This window comes from Rhineura floridana, chromosome 3, assembly GCF_030035675.1.
Source record: "Rhineura floridana isolate rRhiFlo1 chromosome 3, rRhiFlo1.hap2, whole genome shotgun sequence".
In the NCBI taxonomy this organism is placed as follows: Eukaryota; Metazoa; Chordata; class Lepidosauria; order Squamata; family Rhineuridae; genus Rhineura; species Rhineura floridana.
Window position 1 is genome coordinate 70,653,238 of NC_084482.1, and position 22,117 is coordinate 70,675,354.

The 22,117-nt window shown below is 44.0% G+C and overlaps 1 protein-coding gene across 4 annotated transcripts in view; it reads right to left on the reverse strand.

The window, feature by feature from the left end:
• The window catches only part of USP43 (ubiquitin specific peptidase 43), a 146,607-nt gene that overhangs the window by 18,905 nt on the left and 105,585 nt on the right, over nt 1-22,117 (reverse strand). For all 4 annotated transcript variants that reach the window (XM_061616494.1, XM_061616493.1, XM_061616496.1 and 1 more), the window contains one exon: nt 10,936-11,047. In XM_061616494.1, coding sequence (XP_061472478.1) covers nt 10,936-11,047 — 112 coding nt within the window. The remainder of the gene's footprint in view (nt 1-10,935; nt 11,048-22,117) is intronic.

Consider the following 22,117-nt stretch of genomic DNA (forward strand, 5'->3'; position numbering starts at 1 on the left):
GTTCACTACACTAAAATCTGACCCTCCACAATTGAGAATAAGTAAATTAATGGAAAATTCAGTACCAAATCTGAATTGGGCGGAATTCTAGCACATCCCTATCCAGGACACAGCACCAGGGGACCTCAGGCAGGTAGATATTTATTGTGAAGACGGATTCCTCATTTCCCCAGTGGGAAAAACACACATTCTTGCTGAGATCTAAATGTTTCCCAGTCCATTCCTTCACATGATACCACCTTGGAGGCAAGCACAGGACACTGGGCACAATGGGGATTGGAGAGGGCAACCTCTCCTTGGAATGGGTATGTCCTCTCCAAGGGTTCAAGACTTCATACCTGGGTATCCCCACCATCACCATCGAGCTACAGGAATAACATCAAAGTACCTGGTCATGGCATTCATAGGATAGAGGCATATTTACTACCAAGCTCAGCTGTACCACATCCCAGGCAGAGATTTATCCAGACTTGTGTGTATTATATGATGTGGTGTGTATGTATATCCCAAATTCTCTGCTGAAGAAAGATACATTCCAGAATTTGCAAACATTATCAATTCTAATCAATCAATTCAAAACATGCATTATGTAAATTGATTAGTTATGTTGTATAACATTCTGCTTCTGTTAACCTTGGAGAGAGAAGTAGTACTGCAAGGGACCTTTGTTCTCTCTCTCTCTCTCTCTCTCTCTCTCTCTCTCTCTCTCACGCAAGCGTCTGCGCCCGCGTGTGTGTATCTCTCTCTTTTCCCCACCTCCCTGCCATTTGCTTGCTTTGGGTCTTTTCACACAGCAGCCTGCCCCATCAGCTCCACTTTTGTGCCTCCAAAAGGCCAGCTGGTTCTGTTAGCTGCACTTCTATAAATATCCCCCGGCAACCATGAAAGCAGCAGAGGGCCACAAAGTTAATTAAATACCCGCATGTTTTAATTAAACCTAATGAAATGAAAACAGCTCTTCAGAACCACGAGCCCAGAACAAGCCAAGTTAAGTTACAAGGGAGCTTGTTAGCTCTTTAAGTAGATGGGCTTCCTTTTCAGTAGAAACACAAGAATGGGTCAAGGGGGAGGGATGTATCACTGGTAAAGTGCATTGCATATCAGACAGCCACTCCTAACAGCAGGAAGAGGAGGATATGTGGATGTTGCAATCAGTTCCACTCTCTCGCTGGCTTTGCTCCAAGCATCCTTATCTTAAGAGGGCCCCTCCAGACTGGTAGTTGGGGAGGGGTACAGGTGTATTCTGAAACTTGCTCTTGACACAATAATAGTGTATTAGTGGTGGATGTATTCTGCTTTATTAGTTGTTCTGCAATGCTTCCCCAATGTTACCATATTATTGCTGTCCAGAGGTGCCATAACGCAACAAAAGCAGGATACTCGCACTCCCCCCAAGAAACAACTAGAGCATTTGTGGTATGAAAAGTTACAGGACTTCAGCAGGAATTTACAGGATGTGCACTGATTGGAAATGAAGCAGTACGAGTGCCCCAAAACTTCTGCAGGCCCATAATTTTATTTACTTATTGACTGATTGATTGTATTTATATACCGCCCCATAGCCGAAGCTCTCTGGGCAGTTTACAGTAACTAAAAACATTAAAACAAATATACAAATTTAAAACACATCTTTTAAAAACAATTTAAAACACAATTTAAAAAATTAAAATTAGTATTGAAAACAGGGTCATGTATGACTGTCTCAATGCTATCATGATCACAGACAGAAGCATGGGAAGCTGCCTTCCATTGAGTCAGACCCACTGGTCCACCTAGCTCCGTGTTGTCTACAATGACTGGCAGCAACTCTCCAGGGTTTCAGACAAGGAGTCGCTCCCAGGCCTACCTGGGGATCGATCCTGGGACTTTCTGCATGCAAGGCAGATGCTCTACCACTGAGCTACAGCCATTCCCATGAACAATGATGAATCCACAATACAAAGGGCATCTGGCTGAGCCCTAAGAAGAGTCCAGCTGGACCTGCTCCACCATCCTGTGTCCCACAGTGGCCAAACAGATCCCTCCTGGAAGTCCATAAGCAGGACATTTGGGCAATATCCTTCTCCCATTGTTGCTCCCTAGCAACTAATACTGAGAGGCACACTGTGTCTGAAATCTGCATTATGCATATGGCCACTGTGACGACTAGTAGCCATGGATAGCCTTATTCTCCACAAACATGCCTAATCCCGTTTCAGAGTCATCCAAATTGGTGGACGTCCCAACATCTTGTGGTAGCAAATTCCATAGTTTAACTATGCGCTGTGTGAAGAAATACTTTCTTTTGCCTGTCCTGAAACTTCCAATATTCAGATTCATCAGATGGCCCCAGGTTTCTCCGCAACATGCACAGGTTTATAAACCTCTATCACATTGCTTGTCCTCAGGCACCATTTTCTTACAGAGAAAATGCTCCACCCCTGATTATTTTCACTGCCCTTTTCTGAACCCTATTATTATGGAAATATGCAGAGATACTCAACATCTGAGCTGCGTGTGTGCCAGTGTGTGTATTTACCTTAGAAGCAGGCTTTTACCCTGCATTTAGATCACTGAGAAGACATAGTAAAATGAGAAAAGCTACTTTATTTATAGAAATACATAGTAGATAGGAAAGGCATAGTTAGCTAGAACTGGGTAAGTGAAGGCACAATGCCCAGACGTGGGTATTGCCCTCATGGCTCAGGAGAGAGAGCAAAGACAAAGATGTCTCCTCTCTCCTCGGACAGTAGAAGAAAGACAAAGGAAGGAGGGGCAGGTCAGCTTCCCTGAGCATATCCATTTACAACAGAAGGAAGTTAGGTAAAGAACAGCACAGGTAAAGGTAGGCAAGCCTAGCCAGCTGGAGGACCCTAACTCTATCTTCCTTCTGGAATACACACAAAAGAATCCAAACAGGAGTTGCTCTTGCCCCACTTCCAACACCAATCCAGCTCTACAATATCCTTTCTGAGATGTGCTTTCTGCTCCTATCCCCAACCAACATTGATTTAGCGCATAAATGCCATGGCAACTCCACTGAACACACATGTGGCACAGTCCCTGGTCAGAGGGCTCACAGTCTGCTATAGCCAGGCAAGAGACATAGCAGAAGAGATCTCTACAGTTGAGGGGAAAGGCTATATTTGGCAGTGCCACGTGGGCTTCCATCTTCAGCTTGCTATTCTCTATAACTCAATCAATTCCCATATAAGGATGGAGGCACTGTAAGTGAGTGGCTTGTGTGTCTCAGAAACGTGCCAACTGCCCACACTGAATGAGGTTGCACTCCCCCTGAAGGAGCATGTATTCAGATTGGGAATGCTTCTGGATCCAGCTTTGTGACTGAAGGCCCAGTAGCCTTGATGGCTGTAAGTGCCCTCTTTCAGCTCTGGCAGGTACGACAGCTGTGACCATTCCTGGACCAGGAGAGCTCAACCACAGTAGTTCAAGCAATGGTGACTTCATGACTGGATTACTGCAATATGTTCTATGTGGGGATTCCCTTGCACTTGATCTGGAAACTGCAGCTAGTGCAAAATGCTGCAACATAACTGCTGACTGAGACCCTGTCAGCATGTAACACCCCTGGTCAGAAATTTGCAGTGTTTGCCAATTTATTACAGGGCCAAAGTGTTACTATTAATATATAAATATATAAAACCCTTAACAGCTGGGGACCAGTTTACTTGAAGGAGTGTCTTATTTTACATGTGCCCATTCAACCACTTTGATCTGTGGAACCGGCATTTTTACAAGTGCCACATAAAGTTCATTCTGCATTTGTAAAGAACCCATCAAATAGTGCAGCAGCTCCAACACTCTGGAACTCCCTGCCTATTGATATTTGGCAGGGGGCTTCCCTCTCTTCTTTTTGGCACCAACTAATTTTTTTCTGTTTAGACAATCCTACCCAGACATGAAAAGCTGCATATTTTAATCTGTAATTTTAGCTTAGAATGCATACTTTCAGCTGCTGATTTTTATTCATTTTGCTTTTTATAAACTTGTTTTTAATGTTAATTTTTATTGACAATTTTAATGTTGATTTTATATTCTTTGTAAACCATTTAGATGCTTTATTTACAGTTAAGTGATAAATTTTGTTAAATAAATTTTGCTAAATAAATTTTGTTAAATAAATAACAATCCAATTTTTTCTTGTTCTGCAACTAGCAGTCCCGTGCACACCAAAAATCTCAAATTGGTTCTTCACCTTACTGTTCTTTCCTACCACAATATTCTCCTGGACAAAGTACACTCCCAAGTTCCTAACACCCCAGGAAAGAAAATGACAGCCACTTGCCTGAGACATGGAAGGCCAGTTGCTGACATTTACTAAGGGCTCTCCACATGAAATGTTAAAAATTATGTTTGCCACTCAGAATCATGACACATTGAACTAAGGACCCTATCATAGTCTGGTTATTACCTGATGAAGGCAAGTGTTAATATGGCCGTTGACCTTTGCAATTAGAACAGCCTACCTCCAAAAACTTAGGGAGTGTGATATGGAAGAGGATATTAGCGGTGGTTTCGTTGATGCCTTGGTCAGCTCTTAGAATAAGTGGGTGGCAGGAGCTATTAGGGTAGTTGCCTTCCATCACCCTCTGTCCCAGCCCTGCAAGAACACCAGCTCATTGGTTTTCTGAGGGATTTGGTGGAATGAATTGGGCTGAGAGATTATTTTCGTGTAAGTGGCAGAAAACTTGCATTGAATCTGCCTGAGCATTCAAGAGGCCCATGACAGTAGAGGTAAAAACATTTTTTTCTGCACCACCATCACATCAAAAGAATCCCATCTATCTGAGCCAAATAACACATCAGCTGTTGGACCCTAAAGAAGAGTCACCAGAGCATGAAACATCTTCACCTCACTGTGATGCTTTTGCACAATGTTTTGTTGATAAAAATCACACAGGTCCAATCCTACTTAGAGCCCCCAGTCAACACAATGTCTATATGAGGGGTGTCAGAGGCAGCCACTTCTCTCAGTTGCATTTACCATCTCAGTGTTGTTCCCTTGACAGTGTGAACAAAATGCTTGGCGTGGTGAAGGTTGCCATGTGCATGCATCAGGTCTTGACAAGGGTCAGGATCTAGCAAGTTAGGTTCCAGGACACTAAGAGAGGGAGATGGTGGTCAGTCCAAGTGGGCGAGAAGCAGGTGCATGGTCCACAACAGCCTTGGGCTGAGTTCCAGAGCAGAAAACAAGGGTTAGAGGGGCCGAGGCAGACATATAGTCAAAACTGGGCAGAGGTCAAGATCCAAGGAATCAGTACAACAGCCTTTTCTAACCTGGTGCCCTCTGATATTTTGGACTTCAGCTTCCATCATCCCTGACCATTAGCCATGCTGTCTGGGGCTGATAGGAATTGCAGTCCAAAACAACTTAAAGGTACCAAGTTGGACAAGGCTGCAACAGAGAATCAGGATGGCCAGAAGCAGGTGCTTAGTCAAAGCAAGGCTGGGATTAAGATCCAAGGTAGCGATCAGGAGAAGGGAGCAGGAACTTAGGCAGTGTCCTCACAGCAGGGACAACTAAGGAGCATGCTCTAGACCTATAGCTTTATAGGGCATGGTGGAGACGGACAGATCATAAGGTCAGCTGACAATGCTCAGGCAGGCTAGTATAGCAGCCTCAATGGCCATCAAACTACAGAGCTCAGTCCAGCAGGTTTACGGTGGAACCAGAGCCTGGGTGGCACAGGACAAGCAATGAACCCTAACTGCAGGGCCTTTCAGTTCAAGGCACACGCACACACAGCACTGTATATCAAGTTGAATTCATGCCCCAGCTGATTAATGCCAGTAAGAGTAAGGTTAATGGGCTTTTGGCTGGGGCCATTGAGTTTTTCTTGGATGAGAAGAGGCTTGGTTACACAACAGAGAACAGAATCATATCCTCAGTGGTACAGAAAAGCCCCACACACTGCTTAGGGTACAGGAAAGCCCCATGGCTAACTCAAGTGCTGGAAGTATCCACCCTTTACCAAAATCAGACACAAACTATTTCCCTCATCCTGTCTGAGAAAGGTATTTAAACAGTGAATTCAATGCTGGCATAATTGCTTTCCTTTGAGTTCCAACATTTGCTGCCTCTGTGAGTGTTGCCATGCTCCACATTTCAAAGTGACAACCAAAAGAATTGGGGGGGGGGACAGTGAAGTCAGCAGGGAGCTTCCCCGCTTGAGTCCTTACAGTTTGGGCCAAGGTGCTGCAGTTGGATAGTTCATTTCGAAGCTGGTTGTTATGAAGCCAATTCATTAAGACTTAATGGACAGCAAACCTCCCCTTGTTGCCTGGTCCACAGTGGGGAGAATGTCTTGGCTCTTGATGCCTCTTGCGAGAAGCATGAACTTGCTAGGTAGCTCCATCTTAATATTTCATGTCAAGCAGCTATGGGATGGGTCCCTTGTGGATGAACCATGCTGCTGGCTTTCCACTCTCCGTGACTCTTTTGCAAGATGAGCTGCTGCTACTGCTGCTGCCATTGCCTTTACAGCAAGAGGAGAGAATAAAGTGCAGAACAAACAGTAGAAATGCCCAGTTGCTCTTGTTTGTGCAGACACTTGCCCTTACAGGCCAGATCACTGCAAACACCCAGGCCTATGGCTGGTGCGTTTTATTTTTATTTATTTATTTATTTATTTATTTATTTTATTTATTAAATTTATATACCGCCCGACTAGCAATAGCTCTCTGGGTGGTGAACATAAAATAGCATAAAAATACAATGAATAACAAAATAATACTAAAATACAATCATCAATCCAATACAATAAACATTTTAAAAAGTAAATCAGTGTAACTTAAAATGCTTCAGAGAATAGGAAGGTTTTGACCTGGCGCCGGAAGGAGAGCAGAGTCAGCGCCAGGCGTACTTCCTCGGGGAGACTGTGCCATAGTTCGGGGGCCACCACTGAGAAGGCCCTAGATCTTGTCATCACCCTCCGGGCCTCCCTGTGAGTTGGAACCCGGAGGAGGGCCTTCGTAGCAGAACGTAGTGCACGGGCCGGTTCATATCGGAAGAGGCGTTCCGCAAGGTATCGTGGTCCCGCACCGTATAAGGCTTTATAGGTTAATACCAACACTTTGAATCTAGCCCGGAAACATACTGGCAACCAGTGCAAGCTGGCCAGAACAGGTGTTATATGCTCGGACCGCTTGGTCCTTGTCAGCAATCTGGCCGCCGCATTTTGCACTAGTTGTAGCTTCCGAACTGTCTTCAAAGGTAGCCCTACGTAAAGCGCATTACAGTAATCCAAACGTGAGGTTACCAGAGCATGTACCACTGATGTAAGGTCCTCTTTACTCAAATAGGGACGTAGCTGGGCTACCAACCGAAGTTGGTAAAACGCATTCCTAACCACCGAGGCTACTTGAGCCTCAAGTGAGAGGGAAGAGTCTAAAAAGACTCCCAGACTACGAACCCGGTCCTTTAGGGGGAGTGTAACCCCGTCCAGGACAGGGTATATATCCACCATCCAATCAGAGAACCCATCCACCAACAGCATCTCAGTCTTGTCTGGATTGAGCTTCAGTTTGTTAACTCTCATCCAGTCCATTGTCGCGGCCAGGCAACGGTTCAGCAATTCAGTTTTATCTAGTGCCTTTGTAATTATGATCAACGAGTGAGAAAATAGCAATAGTGGGTCTATTACATGCAACCCACTGATGTCAGGTATTGAAACATCTAAGAAACACAAATCAGTCTGGGGAGGATCTAATAAATATTCATATGAAGCCAAAGTCAGAATCATGAATAGAAACATTGGAAGCTGCCACACAATTACACGATCAGTCCATCTAGTCTGATACACTGACTGGCATGCACTGATGGTCTAATTATTTTTAATTCTTTTTTTAGCTCGCCCTTTTCTTGCCAAGCAATATTTGGCTTTTGAGTCCATCCTAGGAGATATCCCAGTGGGAAGGAAATTGGAATGAAGGTAATCAAGTTTTGTTTAGATGGACAGAATGAAGGTAAATTGAAACAAAAACAGCATAAACTGCATGTGAGCTAATGTCATGTTTTAAGGCAGCTGCTGGGATCCGGAAGGATAAATTGGTCCCCATGCCTTGATTCATTGACTAGGCACATTAAAGAGGGGCATTATTTTCTTCTGAACAATTCATTATTATTGGCCACCAGATAATGGACTTCACAGATCAACGGGAAATGCTGCAGTCTGCACTATCAATATATTTCTTCTTGCTCTTCCAAAAGATAGCTGAAGAAAATGAATGCATCAAACTGCTATCAACACACATAAGAGGGGGAGGCAAGTGCTGGGTCCTACACAGGGATCAAGCGCAAGGAAATATCTGCTACAGTTATCCAAGGGGGGCTTATCAAAGCCTTCAGCAAAAAAATGAGAAGACACCCCCAGTCACAGTGCTCATGAGGGACCAGTTGAGTCATGTTGATGTTCTTTGCTTTCACCCATATAAATTAGGAATAGCAGCTATTCTTTCTTACAGTATGAGAAAAATTAGAGCGTTGTACTTGGGACAAATATAAAGTGGCACATCCCGGCCACCACCAATGTGGGCACAGAGAAACACAATGAAGGAGTCCCCGCCACTCCTCATCACAATGGGAAATTCACTAGCACTGGGATAGAAGCAGTGGCATCCTCCCAATGATCATGCTGCGCTCATCAAGATGGGGTGAGCCTGGGGGAGCTCTGGGACAGCAGCCCTGCAGATTCACATGCATCTGTGGGGACACTGCTGCCCTGGAGTTCCCCTGACCTCGCAGTGGCCATCTCACCTTGCCCCCATCCCCCAACAAGCTCAACTTACTGTTGCCACCACTGCTTCTGCTGCACACACACCCGCACACAAGAGCCACCGACTAGTACAACATAAAAAAGGGAAGACATGATTCCTTGTCAAACATTCAGTACGAACACAGAAGGGGGAAATGTATATTTATAAATATACAACCCCTGAGAATGCTTTTTCAGCTAAGTGTATGCAATCCATAGTGTTTATTGCTGCAGTTTCTATTTCCAAATGTTCTGTTTGAAAGAAACAGAGGGGACTACAGGGCCAGAAGTAGGATTCTCTCCTCTTCAGGAGTACTACATAGTATCAATCATGCCAGAGAAAAAGACCCACCAAATATCTGCAAGTGACTACCCTGGATCTGGATTCAATAATCAATCTTCATTTTGCACAGGAATTTAATTTTAGGTCCCTTGTGGCATCTGATTATGATTTAATAAGCTGTAATTTAATTAAAATGCTACCCACTTAGAACAACTCCAAAAGGCGAGTAACATACACACACACAAAAATTAATATAACATTTTAAATTAATCATTTCTCCCTATGAGGAATTTTAGTGTCTTTAGAACTAAATCAAAAGTTTATAATCTTGTCACCATGCCTTGTCGTAATTAAGCCGATTAATGTGTAATGGAAATAATGCACATTCTTTCTCTGCCTCTTTCTTTTCCTCTGTCATTTCCTTGCATTAAATTTTAAATGGTAAGCTTGCCAAGGCAGGGACCTGTTCTCTTACACATAGGAAAGCACCATATGCACTAATTAGGTGATATCAGCACCGATTCTGTGCCAATATACAACTGGGAACAATTCAAGGTTTCATGTCATAATATAAAGCCCTACAAAACCTGGGGCCCAAATACTTTGAAGGAGTGCTTCTCTTGGTACCTGCTAGACAGAGGTTTGAGATCTGCTGCCTAGCCAGCCAGCCGGGGGGGGGGAGACACTGCTCATGGTCCCATCAACAGGAGACGCCTGGAGTGGTGCAGGGGTGGCCTTCCCAGTGGTGATACCCCATCTGTGGAATGACCACACCAAGGGGTTTTTTTAAGCATACAGTTGGACACAAAATGTGGAGGTGGAAAAAATTGTGCAGTAGGAAAGCTGATAGTGGGCAATTTGAAAAAGGGGTGTAAATTAGACAACTTATTTTTATGTGTTTATTAAGCACTTAAATGACTTAAGCAGTGTCAAGGACAGCATGTACGCAACATATATAAAGGTAGAATGCACTCAGTTTCCATACTTAAAACCAAGCACCCAAACCAAATTAAAACGAACACTCTCTTCTTTTGGGCCAGAATGTCCTCTTTTTCACCTTCATCTTCCGGCAGGTAATGTTTTGTCAGATCCTTGTCAATATCCTTAAAGTGCGCCTTTTTTGCCTCTTTACCTGAATTAAGGCAGATTCATAAATCAATTGTCCCTGTATAGTCGACTTATACGTAAAACCCACCACAGATACAGGGTGTAAGCAAAGAACAATTCACACTTTGTGTTTGTTCTGTTTTGTTTTTTAGTGTGGGGTGTCCGACAGGGAAATTGTGCAACTGGAAAATCTGCTTTAAAAAACCTTGGACCTCACCCAGGATGGTTTGGTTGTCACCCACGTTACTGAGTTTCTGACAGAATCTTAAGAAACATCTCATCACTCAGGTTTTCAGCAGAGTTTGATGCTGTTCTGTCTGGTGCTGGCTTGGGTTGCATTACTTAGGGCGATGGTTGGATTTTTATTTGAGGTATTGCCTAAGGCTTAAAATGCATTGACTAAATTTATTGTTTTAACTGTATGTTTGTACACCACCTGAAGATCCTCGCCAATGAAGGGCACTTACATTGCAGGTAATACATACATACATACATAGAGCTACAGCCCAAGAGTTGCCCAAGGATGAATGCAGTTTTCCCAATTCCATCATGATTCCTTACTTAGGAAAGAGATTTGTAAGGGATTTGGGTTGAGGAGTGGCATTGCCCTCTGCCCAAAAGCTCCCTGGCATACTTACTTACTCTTGGCACTCTCCCTTCTTAAAATTTTGCTGTGAGTATAGGACATTCTGTTACGAAGCTGTTGTCCTTTGTTCAGTATATCCCACCTACTGCTCAGAGCAGGAGAGATAGGGCAGACTCTACTGTCTGTGACTAACAGGATGGACTCACCTGCACTTGGGCCTCCCTTCTCATAAGATAGCGAATTTTGCCCAGGATGCACTGCTGCAGCTGATCCCATGACATGGCTCTATCTTCTCGCATCAGTAGTGGAGGACCAAACCTGGAAAAAACAAGCAAACATAGGCCCTGCCACATTAGAGAATCACCATCACGGTGCAAATGTACCAGCCTTCAGATGCCTTGGTGATAGAAAAGAAGCTCAGACCTCACTGGCTCACTTCCCCATTAACATAAGTCTCTGAAGATTGATACACATATAATACTCACTAATAGGCAAAAAACCTTCAGCAACCAGTTTGAGGCCCTCCATGGGATGGGAGGCTGGGACGGTATTCTCCCAGGCTGGTACCCAATTAGAATTTTACCATTCAAGCCTGTTGGGCATAGAGAAGGAGCAGCCAGTGAACTCGTTCCATTATTGTTCTTAGGTGGGAGAAGAGCACACTGCATTCTGGCTCCTAATGCAAATGCCTGCACTTTGGTAGTGTACACACAGGCATGCAGTTTAACGTGGGGAAGAACCATAGCTCCATGGTAAAACATCTGCCTTACATGCAGAACATTCCAAGTTCAATCCCTGGCATCTCCAGAAAAAGGTGGAAATATCCTGCTTGAAACCCTGAAGAGTTACAGTCAGTCAGTGTAGACAATACTGAGCTAGATGAACCAACAGTATGACTCAGTATAAGGCAGCTTCCTATCTTTCTTTGGTTAGCCAGTTGTCCTCTTGCTTGCTTCCCACCAACTGACCTCGCCTAAGAGGTGAATAGTGATAATGGGTGGTGCAGTCAGGTTTTCTTGACATGACATAGATAGCACGGCTGCTGCCGGTGGTGACATTGCCATCTCAGCTCCCTCTCTGTATGGTTGTACTGCCTTCAAGTCGATTCCAACTTATGGCGACCCTATGAATAGGGTTTTCATGAGGCTGAGAGGCAGTGACTGGCCCAAGGTCACCCAGTGCGCTTCATGGCTATGTGGGGATTCAAACCCTGGTCTCCCAGGTCGTAGTCCAATGCCTTAACCACTACACCACACTGTCTCTCTGTACACAGCAGACTAAAGGGAAATTCATCAAGACGTCAGATTCAAGATCAGCAAAAGGCTGTTCAGGCCAAGGAGTGAGGAAAATAGCCTCTCCATGCTCTCACTCTTTTGCACATTTGTTTGGATACACACAACCTATCTTACCGGGTGCAAGAAAGGTCCTGAGGAAGCCTCCAATATTGTGGTGAGACAGGAAAGGACAAACCATGAGGCTTCTGAAACCACTCAGTTTTGCGGAGGGGTAAACTAAGAGAAGTAAAGGTACTATGAGGAAACTATGCAACTAAATGATTCTGGGAGCTTCCCTCTCAGAATGCCAATGGCTGAGGCTGATGGGAGTTGTGGTCCAACAACATCTGGAGGCACACCGGTTGGGAAAGGCTGCTCTAGACACTCCGATTACTAGAAACTTGCATCTGGAACAATTATACAACTATCCCTCAAACTAGAGGATTCCAAGCTTAAGTTCTCTCCAGGCCACCATGAAAGTTTGACGTTTGGCACATACGTAGTCTAAGACAGCCTTCCCCAGTCTGATGCCCTCCAGATGTTGTTGGACTACAACTTTCATCACCCCTGAACCATTGGCCATGCTGGCTGGGGCTGATGGGAGTTAGCAGCCCAAGAACATCTGGAGGGTGCCATGTTGGGAAAGGCTGGTCTGAGACATACTGACCCCTAAAATTCTAAAAATTGCTCATGTTTGAACCCAACAGTCGAAAGAAGAGACATGAATTTTATTTTACCATATCGGCCAGCTTCCTGCACAGAGCAAGTCCCACAGGAGATGAGCTAAGGAAATTCTACTGTTATTTCAAACTGGCCTGCAGGAGCAAGGAAAATTCCATACACGCAAGTATCTATGCTTCAAAATGCAAGTTTCATTTACTTGTAAAATCAAAAGATCCTGAAAAAATCTGTGAATCTCTCCATTTTGGGTTTTCCAGGGATAATTCACACCAATGGTTTAAGGATGTGCTTTCAACCATCTTTCTCGTGTGCCCCCCAAAATGATGGAATCATCATTGTTTTTTTAAGTTGTCCATTCCACTAATGAAGCCCGTTTTTCACTCCAAGTGTGTTCATCTAGATTTGCAATTATCTGTGCCCAGCAGCTGCTTGAGACGACCATAATGTGCAAAAAGCTAGCAGTGAAGTGAACTTTGTTCAAATACTTTTCAGTGTAGGAAGCCACAGTACAGGAAGATATATCAGCCAAAAATGATACCTGTGGATGTTAGCTTTTAAGAGGCAATAGGAGGGACATGCTGCTTCCTTCATTATTAACAGCTGTTTCCTTTGCCTGTACTATACCAATGATCTCACAATTCAAAGGCCTGTCTTTTTCCCCAGCCAAATGCCACAAACTGAACATTCAAGCTGTATCAGAGGTGATCCAGTGGACATAGTGTACTTAGACTTCAAAAAGCGTTTGGCAAGGTACCTCACCAAAGACTTCTGAGGGAGCATAGCAGTCATGGAATAAGAGGAGAGGTCCTCTTGTGGATAAGGAATTGGCTAAGAAGCAGAAAGCAGAGAGTAGGAATAAACGGACAGTTCTCCCAATGGAGGGCTGTAGAAAATGGAGTCCCTCAAGGATCGGTATTGGGACCTGTACTTTTCAACTTGTTCATTAATGACCTAGAATTAGGAGTGAGCAGTGTCCCTATCCCAACATAAGTCATCGTACAGGGCGACCAAGGCTGTCTCGGTGCTAAAACCGGGCCTAAAACCTAATACTAGAACTCATGGACATTCAAAGAAGCTGAATGTTGGAAGATTCAGGACAGACAAAAGGAAGTACTTCTTTACTCAGCGCATAGTTAAACTATGGAATTTGCTCCCACAAGATGCAGTAATGGCCACCAGCTTGGATGGCTTTAAAAGAAGATTAGACAAATTCATGGAGGACAGGGCTATCAATGGCTACTAGTCGTGATGGCTGTGCTGTGCCACCCTAGTCAGAGGCAGCATGCTTCTGAAAACCAGTTGCTGGAAGCCTCAGGAGGGGAGAGTGTTCTTGCACTCAGGTCCTGCTTGCGGGCTTCCCCCAGGCACCTGGTTGGCCACTGTGAGAACAGGATGCTGGACTAGATGGGCCACTGGCTTGATCCAGCAGGCTCTTCTTATGTTCTTATGTTCTTATCATTCACACCTACCAATGAGATTAGTGTGTGGGAACTGTATTGCAGAAAGCCAGCTGCAAAGTTCCACAAGAGAGATGCTCTAAACTACCCAGTTCTTCTCCTCCATCACTGATCATTTTGCCCAAAGCCATTGCTCTCTGCCAAATCTGTTGGATTTCTCAGCTGGTGTTCGCCTCTTTGGTACGTGGCAGGCCTAATCTGCCCTAGGAGAGCTTGGAAGGACAAGTTTTGAACTGCTCAGCTTCACTGGCCCCCTTGTTTACTGCTAGTTGGGTACTCCCAGAAGGAACACCTTGTCTTGCTAGCTCATTAGCTTTTGCAGGTTTCACTGCCTTCAGCAACCAGTTTGAGGCCCTCCATGGGATGGGAGGCTGGGACGGTATTCTCCCAGGCTGGTACCCAATTAGAATTTTACCATTCAAGCCTGTTGGGCATAGAGAAGGAGCAGCCAGTGAACTCGTTCCATTATTGTTCTTAGGTGGGAGAAGAGCACACTGCATTCTGGCTCCTAATGCAAATGCCTGCACTTTGGTAGTGTACACACAGGCATGCAGTTTAACGTGGGAAGAACCATAGCTCCATGGTAAAACATCTGCCTTACATGCAGAACATTCCAAGTTCAATCCCTGGCATCTCTGAAAGCTGTCAGTTGGATAAGGAACTGGTTTCCACACTTTGATATTTTCTAATTATTTTCTCTGTTGTCAGCACTGGTCTTATTTTCATGATTGTTAAAGAAATCAGGTGTGTGCTTAATAGGCCTCTTTGCCTGCAATTATTACATTTCTCATAATTGTAGGTTATCTTCTACTTCTAACTGTCCCTTCTTCTGTGACATTGGCTGCTAACTGTAGATAATGGATGTACAGTATAAAAGGTACGCCATGCACCTAAGCAAGTGTCAATTCATACAGGAATAAAAAGTTTGTGTATTAATTTGGATGTATAGAAAATGAACAGAATAACTCTTTTCCCTTCGTGCAAGACTTGACACTCACTTAAGTGCATAACCTACCTTTTACGGTTATCACTGTCCTCAAAGAAAACATATTGTACAGTAAAACCAATAGTGTTGTCTGTGTCTGCACATTTTGGTTTACTGAGGGTGTCAGGGTTTCTCTTGGTCCCTCAGCTTCACTTCACATAAACCCTTAACCCTTTTGCTGCCACCAGTTCACACAGAATACATCTTCCTAAAGGTCAATCTTCCTAAATCTCCACCCCAATCAATTACTTCCACAACCCAGGTCAGCTATTGGAACCAATCTGCCTCGGTGCCCCAAAGCTCATCTGGCTGCACTCCTGGCTGTGGGACAGTTTAGCCAGTGTTATACCCCCACTTGTGTCTCATCCCTCTGACAGATCTTACTTCAGGACAGCCCCTCAGACTAACTCAGTCACTGGTCCCCTTCTGATCTTCACCAGACAACAATTATTGATCATACCCTGGATATATAGATAGATAGGCCTCAATTCCTCCCTCAATTCTCACTAACCATCACCCACTCCTACTGCTTTCTGAACAGTTCACCTCTGACTGACAGTTAACTCTCAACTGCTTGAAATCTCCAGCCAATCAGAAATAATTTACCTGATAAGGCTTTTGGGATTTCTGGGGAGGCTTAATATTTTTTGTTTACATGCCTCCTATTATGTATTGTTTGTTTTATAATTTATACTATTACACTGTATTTTTGTATTGTATTTTGCTATATTTATTGTATGTACGTCGCCTAGAGTGGCCACTGGCCAGATAGGCGACACATAAATTAAATTTATTATTATTATTATTATTATCTCCAGAAAAAGGTGGAAATATCCTGCTTGAAACCCTGAAGAGTTACAGTCAGTCAGTGTAGACAATACTGAGCTAGATGAACCAACAGTCTGACTCAGTATAAGGCAGCTTCCTATCTTTCTTTGGTTAGCCAGTTGTCTTCTTGCTTGCTTCCCACCAACTGACCTCGCCTAAGAGGTGAATAGTGATAATGGGTGGTGCAGTCAGGTTTTCTTGACATGACATAGATAGCACGGCTGCTGCCGGTGGTGACATTGCCATCTCAGCTCCCTCTCTGTATGGTTGGTTGTACTGCCTTCAAGTCGATTCCAACTTATGGCGACCCTATGAATAGGGTTTTCATGAGGCTGAGAGGCAGTGACTGGCCCAAGGTCACCCAGTGCGCTTCATGGCTATGTGGGGATTCAAACCCTGGTCTCCCAGGTCGTAGTCCAATGCCTTAACCACTACACCACACTGTCTCTCTGTACACAGCAGACTAAAGGGAAATTCATCAAGACGTCAGATTCAAGATCAGCAAAAGGCTGTTCAGGCCAAGGAGTGAGGAAAATAGCCTCTCCATGCTCTCACACTTTTGCACATTTGTTTGGATACACACAACCTATCTTACCGGGTGCAAGAAAGGTCCTGAGGAAGCCTCCAATATTGTGGTGAGACAGGAAAGGACAAACCATGAGGCTTCTGAAACCACTCAGTTTTGCGGAGGGGTAAACTAAGAGAAGTAAAGGTACTATGAGGAAACTATGCAACTAAATGATTCTGGGAGCTTCCCTCTCAGAATGCCATTTGTATGGGTCTCCTGTATAACACTCAGCCAGTTTTCCAGTATCCTAGAAAATTGGACAGTATTAGAAAATAGAAAGTTGGACAGTAAAAAAAAGCAGATAACAGAAAAATCAATTCATGTGAAATGTGGTGTTGGAGCTTTGCGCATACCATGGACTGCGAAAAAGACAAATAATTGGGTGTTAGAACAAATTAAGCCAGAACTATCACTAGAAGCTAAAATGATGAAACTGAGGTTATCATACTTTGGACACATAATGAGAAGACATGATCCACTAGAAAAGACAAGAATGCTGGGAAAAACAGAAGGGAGTAGAAAAAGAGTAAGGCCAAACAAGAGATGGATTGATTCCATAAAGGAAGCCACAGACCTGAACTTACAAGATCTGAACAGGGTGGTTCATAACAGATGCTATTGGAGGTCACTGGTTCATAGCCTCATAAGTTGTAATCGACTTGAAGGTGCATAACAACAACAACAGAAAATCTGGTTTGGCCATTTCCAAAGGAATTTACCATTTTGGAGTGCCAGTCACCTGTGAGGTATATAAATGGGGATGGGTAACCTGATGATACCGTGAGTCATCTGTTGCCAATCAAAATGCAATGTTGGGAAATCTTGCATCTTATAGTGAAGATATGCTCTGGAATTTCCTCTGATTAATCATTCCAATCAGGAGCAATCAAATCTTGTACTCCACAGTCTAGCATGCAATGGGTGGGAAGGAGGGAAGGAGCTTAACAAATTTAGGTTACGGGCAGATATGCTTTGGGACTATGCAAATTGACTAAATGGAAAGCTAAACCTTATTTCCACCAAAGTCAATATAATTATTTAAGGGAAAACCTAGCCTGGCCCAATAGTATGCATGAAAGATTTGGGATAGGCAAGCCGTCCACTGTGGAGGCTGGCTTTCTTTGGCAAAATATTTTACTTCTGGGTAAAAAAAAAAGGAAATTCTAAAAGCACAATGGCAAGCAATTCCAACAAGGAAAAAAGGGGGGAAACAGCAGAAGAAGCCAATGTGGCTTCACAAAAAGCTTAGAAATGACCTGAAAACAAAAAAGGACACATACAGGAGGTGGAAAGAAGGCCAGGCCACAAAGGAAGAGTACAGGCAGGTATCATGGAATTGTAGGGATGGTGTCAGGAAGACTAAAGCTGAGAATGAGCTGAGGTTAGCGAGGGATGCTAATAAGCAACAAAAAAGCTTTCTTCCGATATGTTCATAGTAAAAGACAGAGAAAAGAAACAGTGGCACAGCTACTCAATGAGGATGGCAAAATGATAACATGACAAAGAAAAGGCAGAAGTGCTCAATTCCTACTTTGGCTCAGTCTTCTCCCAAAAAAGGGTCTATGACCCTCCCAGGAAACATGAAGTAGAAGGGGCAGGATTGGAGCTTGGGCTTGACAGACAAACAGTCAAGGAATAGCTAATCACTATGAATGAATTCAAAGCAGCAGGGAGCCGATAAACTGCATCCTAGAGTATTGAAGGAACTGGCTGAAGAACTCTCAGAACCGCTGTCTATTCAAAATCGTGGAGGACTGCTGAAGTGCTGGATGACTGGAGGAGAGCTAATGTTGTCCCTATCTTCAAAAAGGGCAAAAAGGAGGAACCGGGGAACTACAGATCAGTCAGCCTAACATCAATCCCTGGGAAAACTCTAGACCAGATCATAAAGCAGTCAATCTGTAAGCACCTTGAAAACAATGCAGTGATTACTAGGAGCCAACATGGATTTATGAAGAACAAATCCTGCCAAACTAATCTTATCTCATTTTTTGATCGGATATCCTCCCTTGTAGACGGTGGGAATGCTGTGGACATAATATACCTCAACTTCAGCAAAGCTTTTGACAAAGTGCCCCAGGATATTCTGATTAGCAGGCTAGCTAAATGTGGGCTGGATGGGACAACTATCAGGTGGATCCACAGCTGGCTCCAGAATCGTACTCACAAGTGCTTATCAATGGTTCCTTCTCAAACTGGGTGGAAGTAACGAGAGGGGTACCACAGGGCTCGGTCCTGGGCCCAGTGCTCTTCAACATTTTTATTAATGACTTGGATGAGGAGGTACAGAGCCTGCTTATCAAATTTGCAGATGATACAAAATTGGGGGGCATAGCTAATACTGTGGAGACAGAAACAAAATTCAAAGGGACCTTGATAGGCTGGAGCATTGGGCTGAAAACAACAGAATGAAATTCAACAGGGATAAATGCAAAGTTCTACACTTAGGAAAAAGAAACCAGTTATACAATGGGGGATACTTGGCTCAGCCATAGACGTGTGAGAAGGATCTTGGAATTGTCGTTAATCACAAGCTGAATATGAATCAACAGTGTTATGTGGCTGCAAAAAAGGCAAATGCTATATAAGGCTGCATTAACAGAAGTATAGTTTCCAAATTGCATGAAGTATTAGTTCCCCATAGCACTGGTTAGGCCTCATCTTGAACACTGCGTCCAGTTCTGGTCTCCGCACTTCAAGAAGGATGCAGACAAACTGGAACAGGTTCAGAGGAGGGCAACAAGGATGATCAGGGTACTAGAAACAAAGCCCTATGAGGAGAGACTGAAAGAACTGGGCATGTTTAGCTTGGAGAAGAGAAGACTGAGGGGAGGTATGATAGCACTCTTCAAGTACAGGAAAGGTTGTCACACAGAGGAGGGCCAGGATCTCTTCTTGATCATCCCAGAGTGCAGGACACGGAATAATGGGCTCAAGTTGCAGGAAGCCAGATTTCGACTGGACATCTGAAAAACTTCCTAACTGTTAGAGCCATACGACAATGGAACGAATTGCCTAGAGAGGCAATGGGCTCTCTGACACTGGAGGCATTCAAGAGGCAGCTGGACAGCCATCTGTCAGGAATGCTTTGATTTGGATTCCTGCATTGAGCAGGGGGTTGGACTTGATGGCCTTATAGGCCCCTTCCAACTCTACTATTCTATGATAACCCCCAGCTAGACTAACAGATTGGAACTCCAGGCTCCTTTGGAGTCCTTGTGTAACTCCGAAGATTTGTGTCTAGTAAGAGCTACAAAGAGAATTAATGAAAATTATCAGAAGAGAAGCCAATAAACCTTTCTTCCTTCAAAAACAAGCCAACAAGCCACTTGCTTCACTGGAGACCCACCCATTTTAGGGTGGCTAGTCCCACAATGCCGACAAAGAGAACAAGAGAGGTTTGCATTAAAATTTGCATTAGCTCATTTGTACTTCTAAATTCAAATTTAGAAATAATTACTATAATTTAAATAGAAATGCAATAAATCTCAACATATTGGATGGGGTTGCACTCCCCTTGAAAGAGCAGGTCTGCAGTATGTGAGTCCTCCTGGATCCTGCCCTGCTGCTTGAATATCAGGTGGCTGCGGTAGCCAGGGGTGCTTTTGGCCATCTCAAAATGGTCTACCAGCTGCATTCATTCCTGGAAGCAGCTGACTTGGCCATAGTGACACATGCATTGGTGATTTCGAGGCTCAGTTATTGTAACGCACTCTATGTGGGGCTGCCTTTGAAAACGATTCGGAAACTACAGTTGGTCCAAAATGCAGCAGCCAGAATGTTAACTGGAGCATGGCACAGGGAGCATATCACCCCTGTGCTTTATCGACTCCACTGGCTACCAATTTGTTTCCGAGCCCAATTCAAAGTGCTGGTTTTGACCTTTGAAGCCCTAAATGGCCTTGGACCAGTGTACTTAAGAGACCGCTTACTTCCATATGTTCCTAGCCTAGATTTAAGATCACCTGCCTCTTGTCTCCTCTGCGTGCCTGGAATGAAAGAAGTTAGATTGTCAGGCACGCGGGAGAGAGCCTTTTCAATTGTGGCTCCCAGACTTTGGAATTCCCTGCCCCAAGAAGCCTGCTCTGCTCCCTCCCTGATGGTCTTCCGGAAACTTGTAAAAACTATTTTGTTCCGGAGAGCCTTTGGTTGGGACTGACGGGTCAGTCTGACACTGTTTAAGTTTTTTATCTTTTATTTTTATCTTTTAAGTTCCTTTAATTCTTACCTTCTTATATGTGTATGCACATATATACATGTTTTATGTTTGTATGTGTATGCATAACGCATTTTATGTATGTATGTGCATAATGCATTTTATGTATTTTAATAGTATTTTATACATTTTAATTTACTCTAATTTTTAATGTTTTATTGTGTATTTTATTATATATGTGTGCGATTTTATTGTAGCCGCCCTGAGTGCCCTATTGTAGGGTAGAAGGGCGGGATAGAAATATTTTAAATAAATAAATAAATATTGGGAAAGAGTGACTGTGACCAAGTGACCTGGATGCCTGCTCAGTCTGCTATCCAGATTCTACCTCTTGAGGAGGCAACTTCAAGACCCCTGCTGTCTGTTCTTTATCTGTAAACCACTTAGACCAGAGAGCCCTTCAAACAGAAGACACCCTCAAACAGAGGACTGTTCTCTGAAAAATAGGAGACATGGTTACCCTACTCCCTCCCTTCTGGTTCTGGCTACTATCAAGACACAGCTACCCCATTTCCTCAGTTCTACAGCCTCCTTGTGCTGTTTGGCAAAGAAGTTGGGTTTAATGAGAGTAGACATGAGTTCTAGGAAACAGGCCACATAGTTCTTGTCCCTGAAAAGACATTTGGAATTGCGAGGGGAGAGGAAAGAGAAGGAGGGGGGTTAGGCCTGCCTACGTTGCATGAAAATATTGCTAGATAAATTGCCCTCCATAAAGCTCAGCATGATACAAGCTGTTTCCCAGCCGATGACGGTTTATTAGCCACTGCAAGCATGCAGAGCGTTACTTAATGACATTTGGGATGTACAATGCAGATTCATTACCTGCCTACAGTGCTTTTGCATCCAATTGCCCTCCCGTAAGTTCCTTGCAGCCATTACCTGCTGGTAAACTGAGTGCAGCTCCCGCCCCCCGCCAATCTCCAGCATAAGAACAAATGGACTTTGGAAGGATAGAGACACACACTGGGCAGAACATTGCTGCAGGCCAAATGGTCCAAAGCAGAGCAACAGTGCTGGCTCAGGATGCTCGGTGGTTGCTGCTCTAGACCAGCTGCACAGCCTGGTTTGGCAGAAGCGACAGCACTACCATTCCGAGCCTCTTCATCATCAAGTGAAGACAATTAACTTGCTACTACGTTTGCTTTATCAGACTTTAACATTAATGTTACAGAGCCCAGATGTTGTGCCAAATGACACAAAGGAAACTGCTCTTAACAAGCCCAGCTGCTGCTTATCTGATTGCTTCCCGCTTTTTCAGAGTTGCTGATTAGCAGACTGGGATCTAGAAGACAAAGCAAGTAACTAAATCTCAGCTTGAAGTACCTTCTCTCTACAGATGCCTTCAAGTAGGTCTCAATGTTGTACTCTACCAGCCTGAG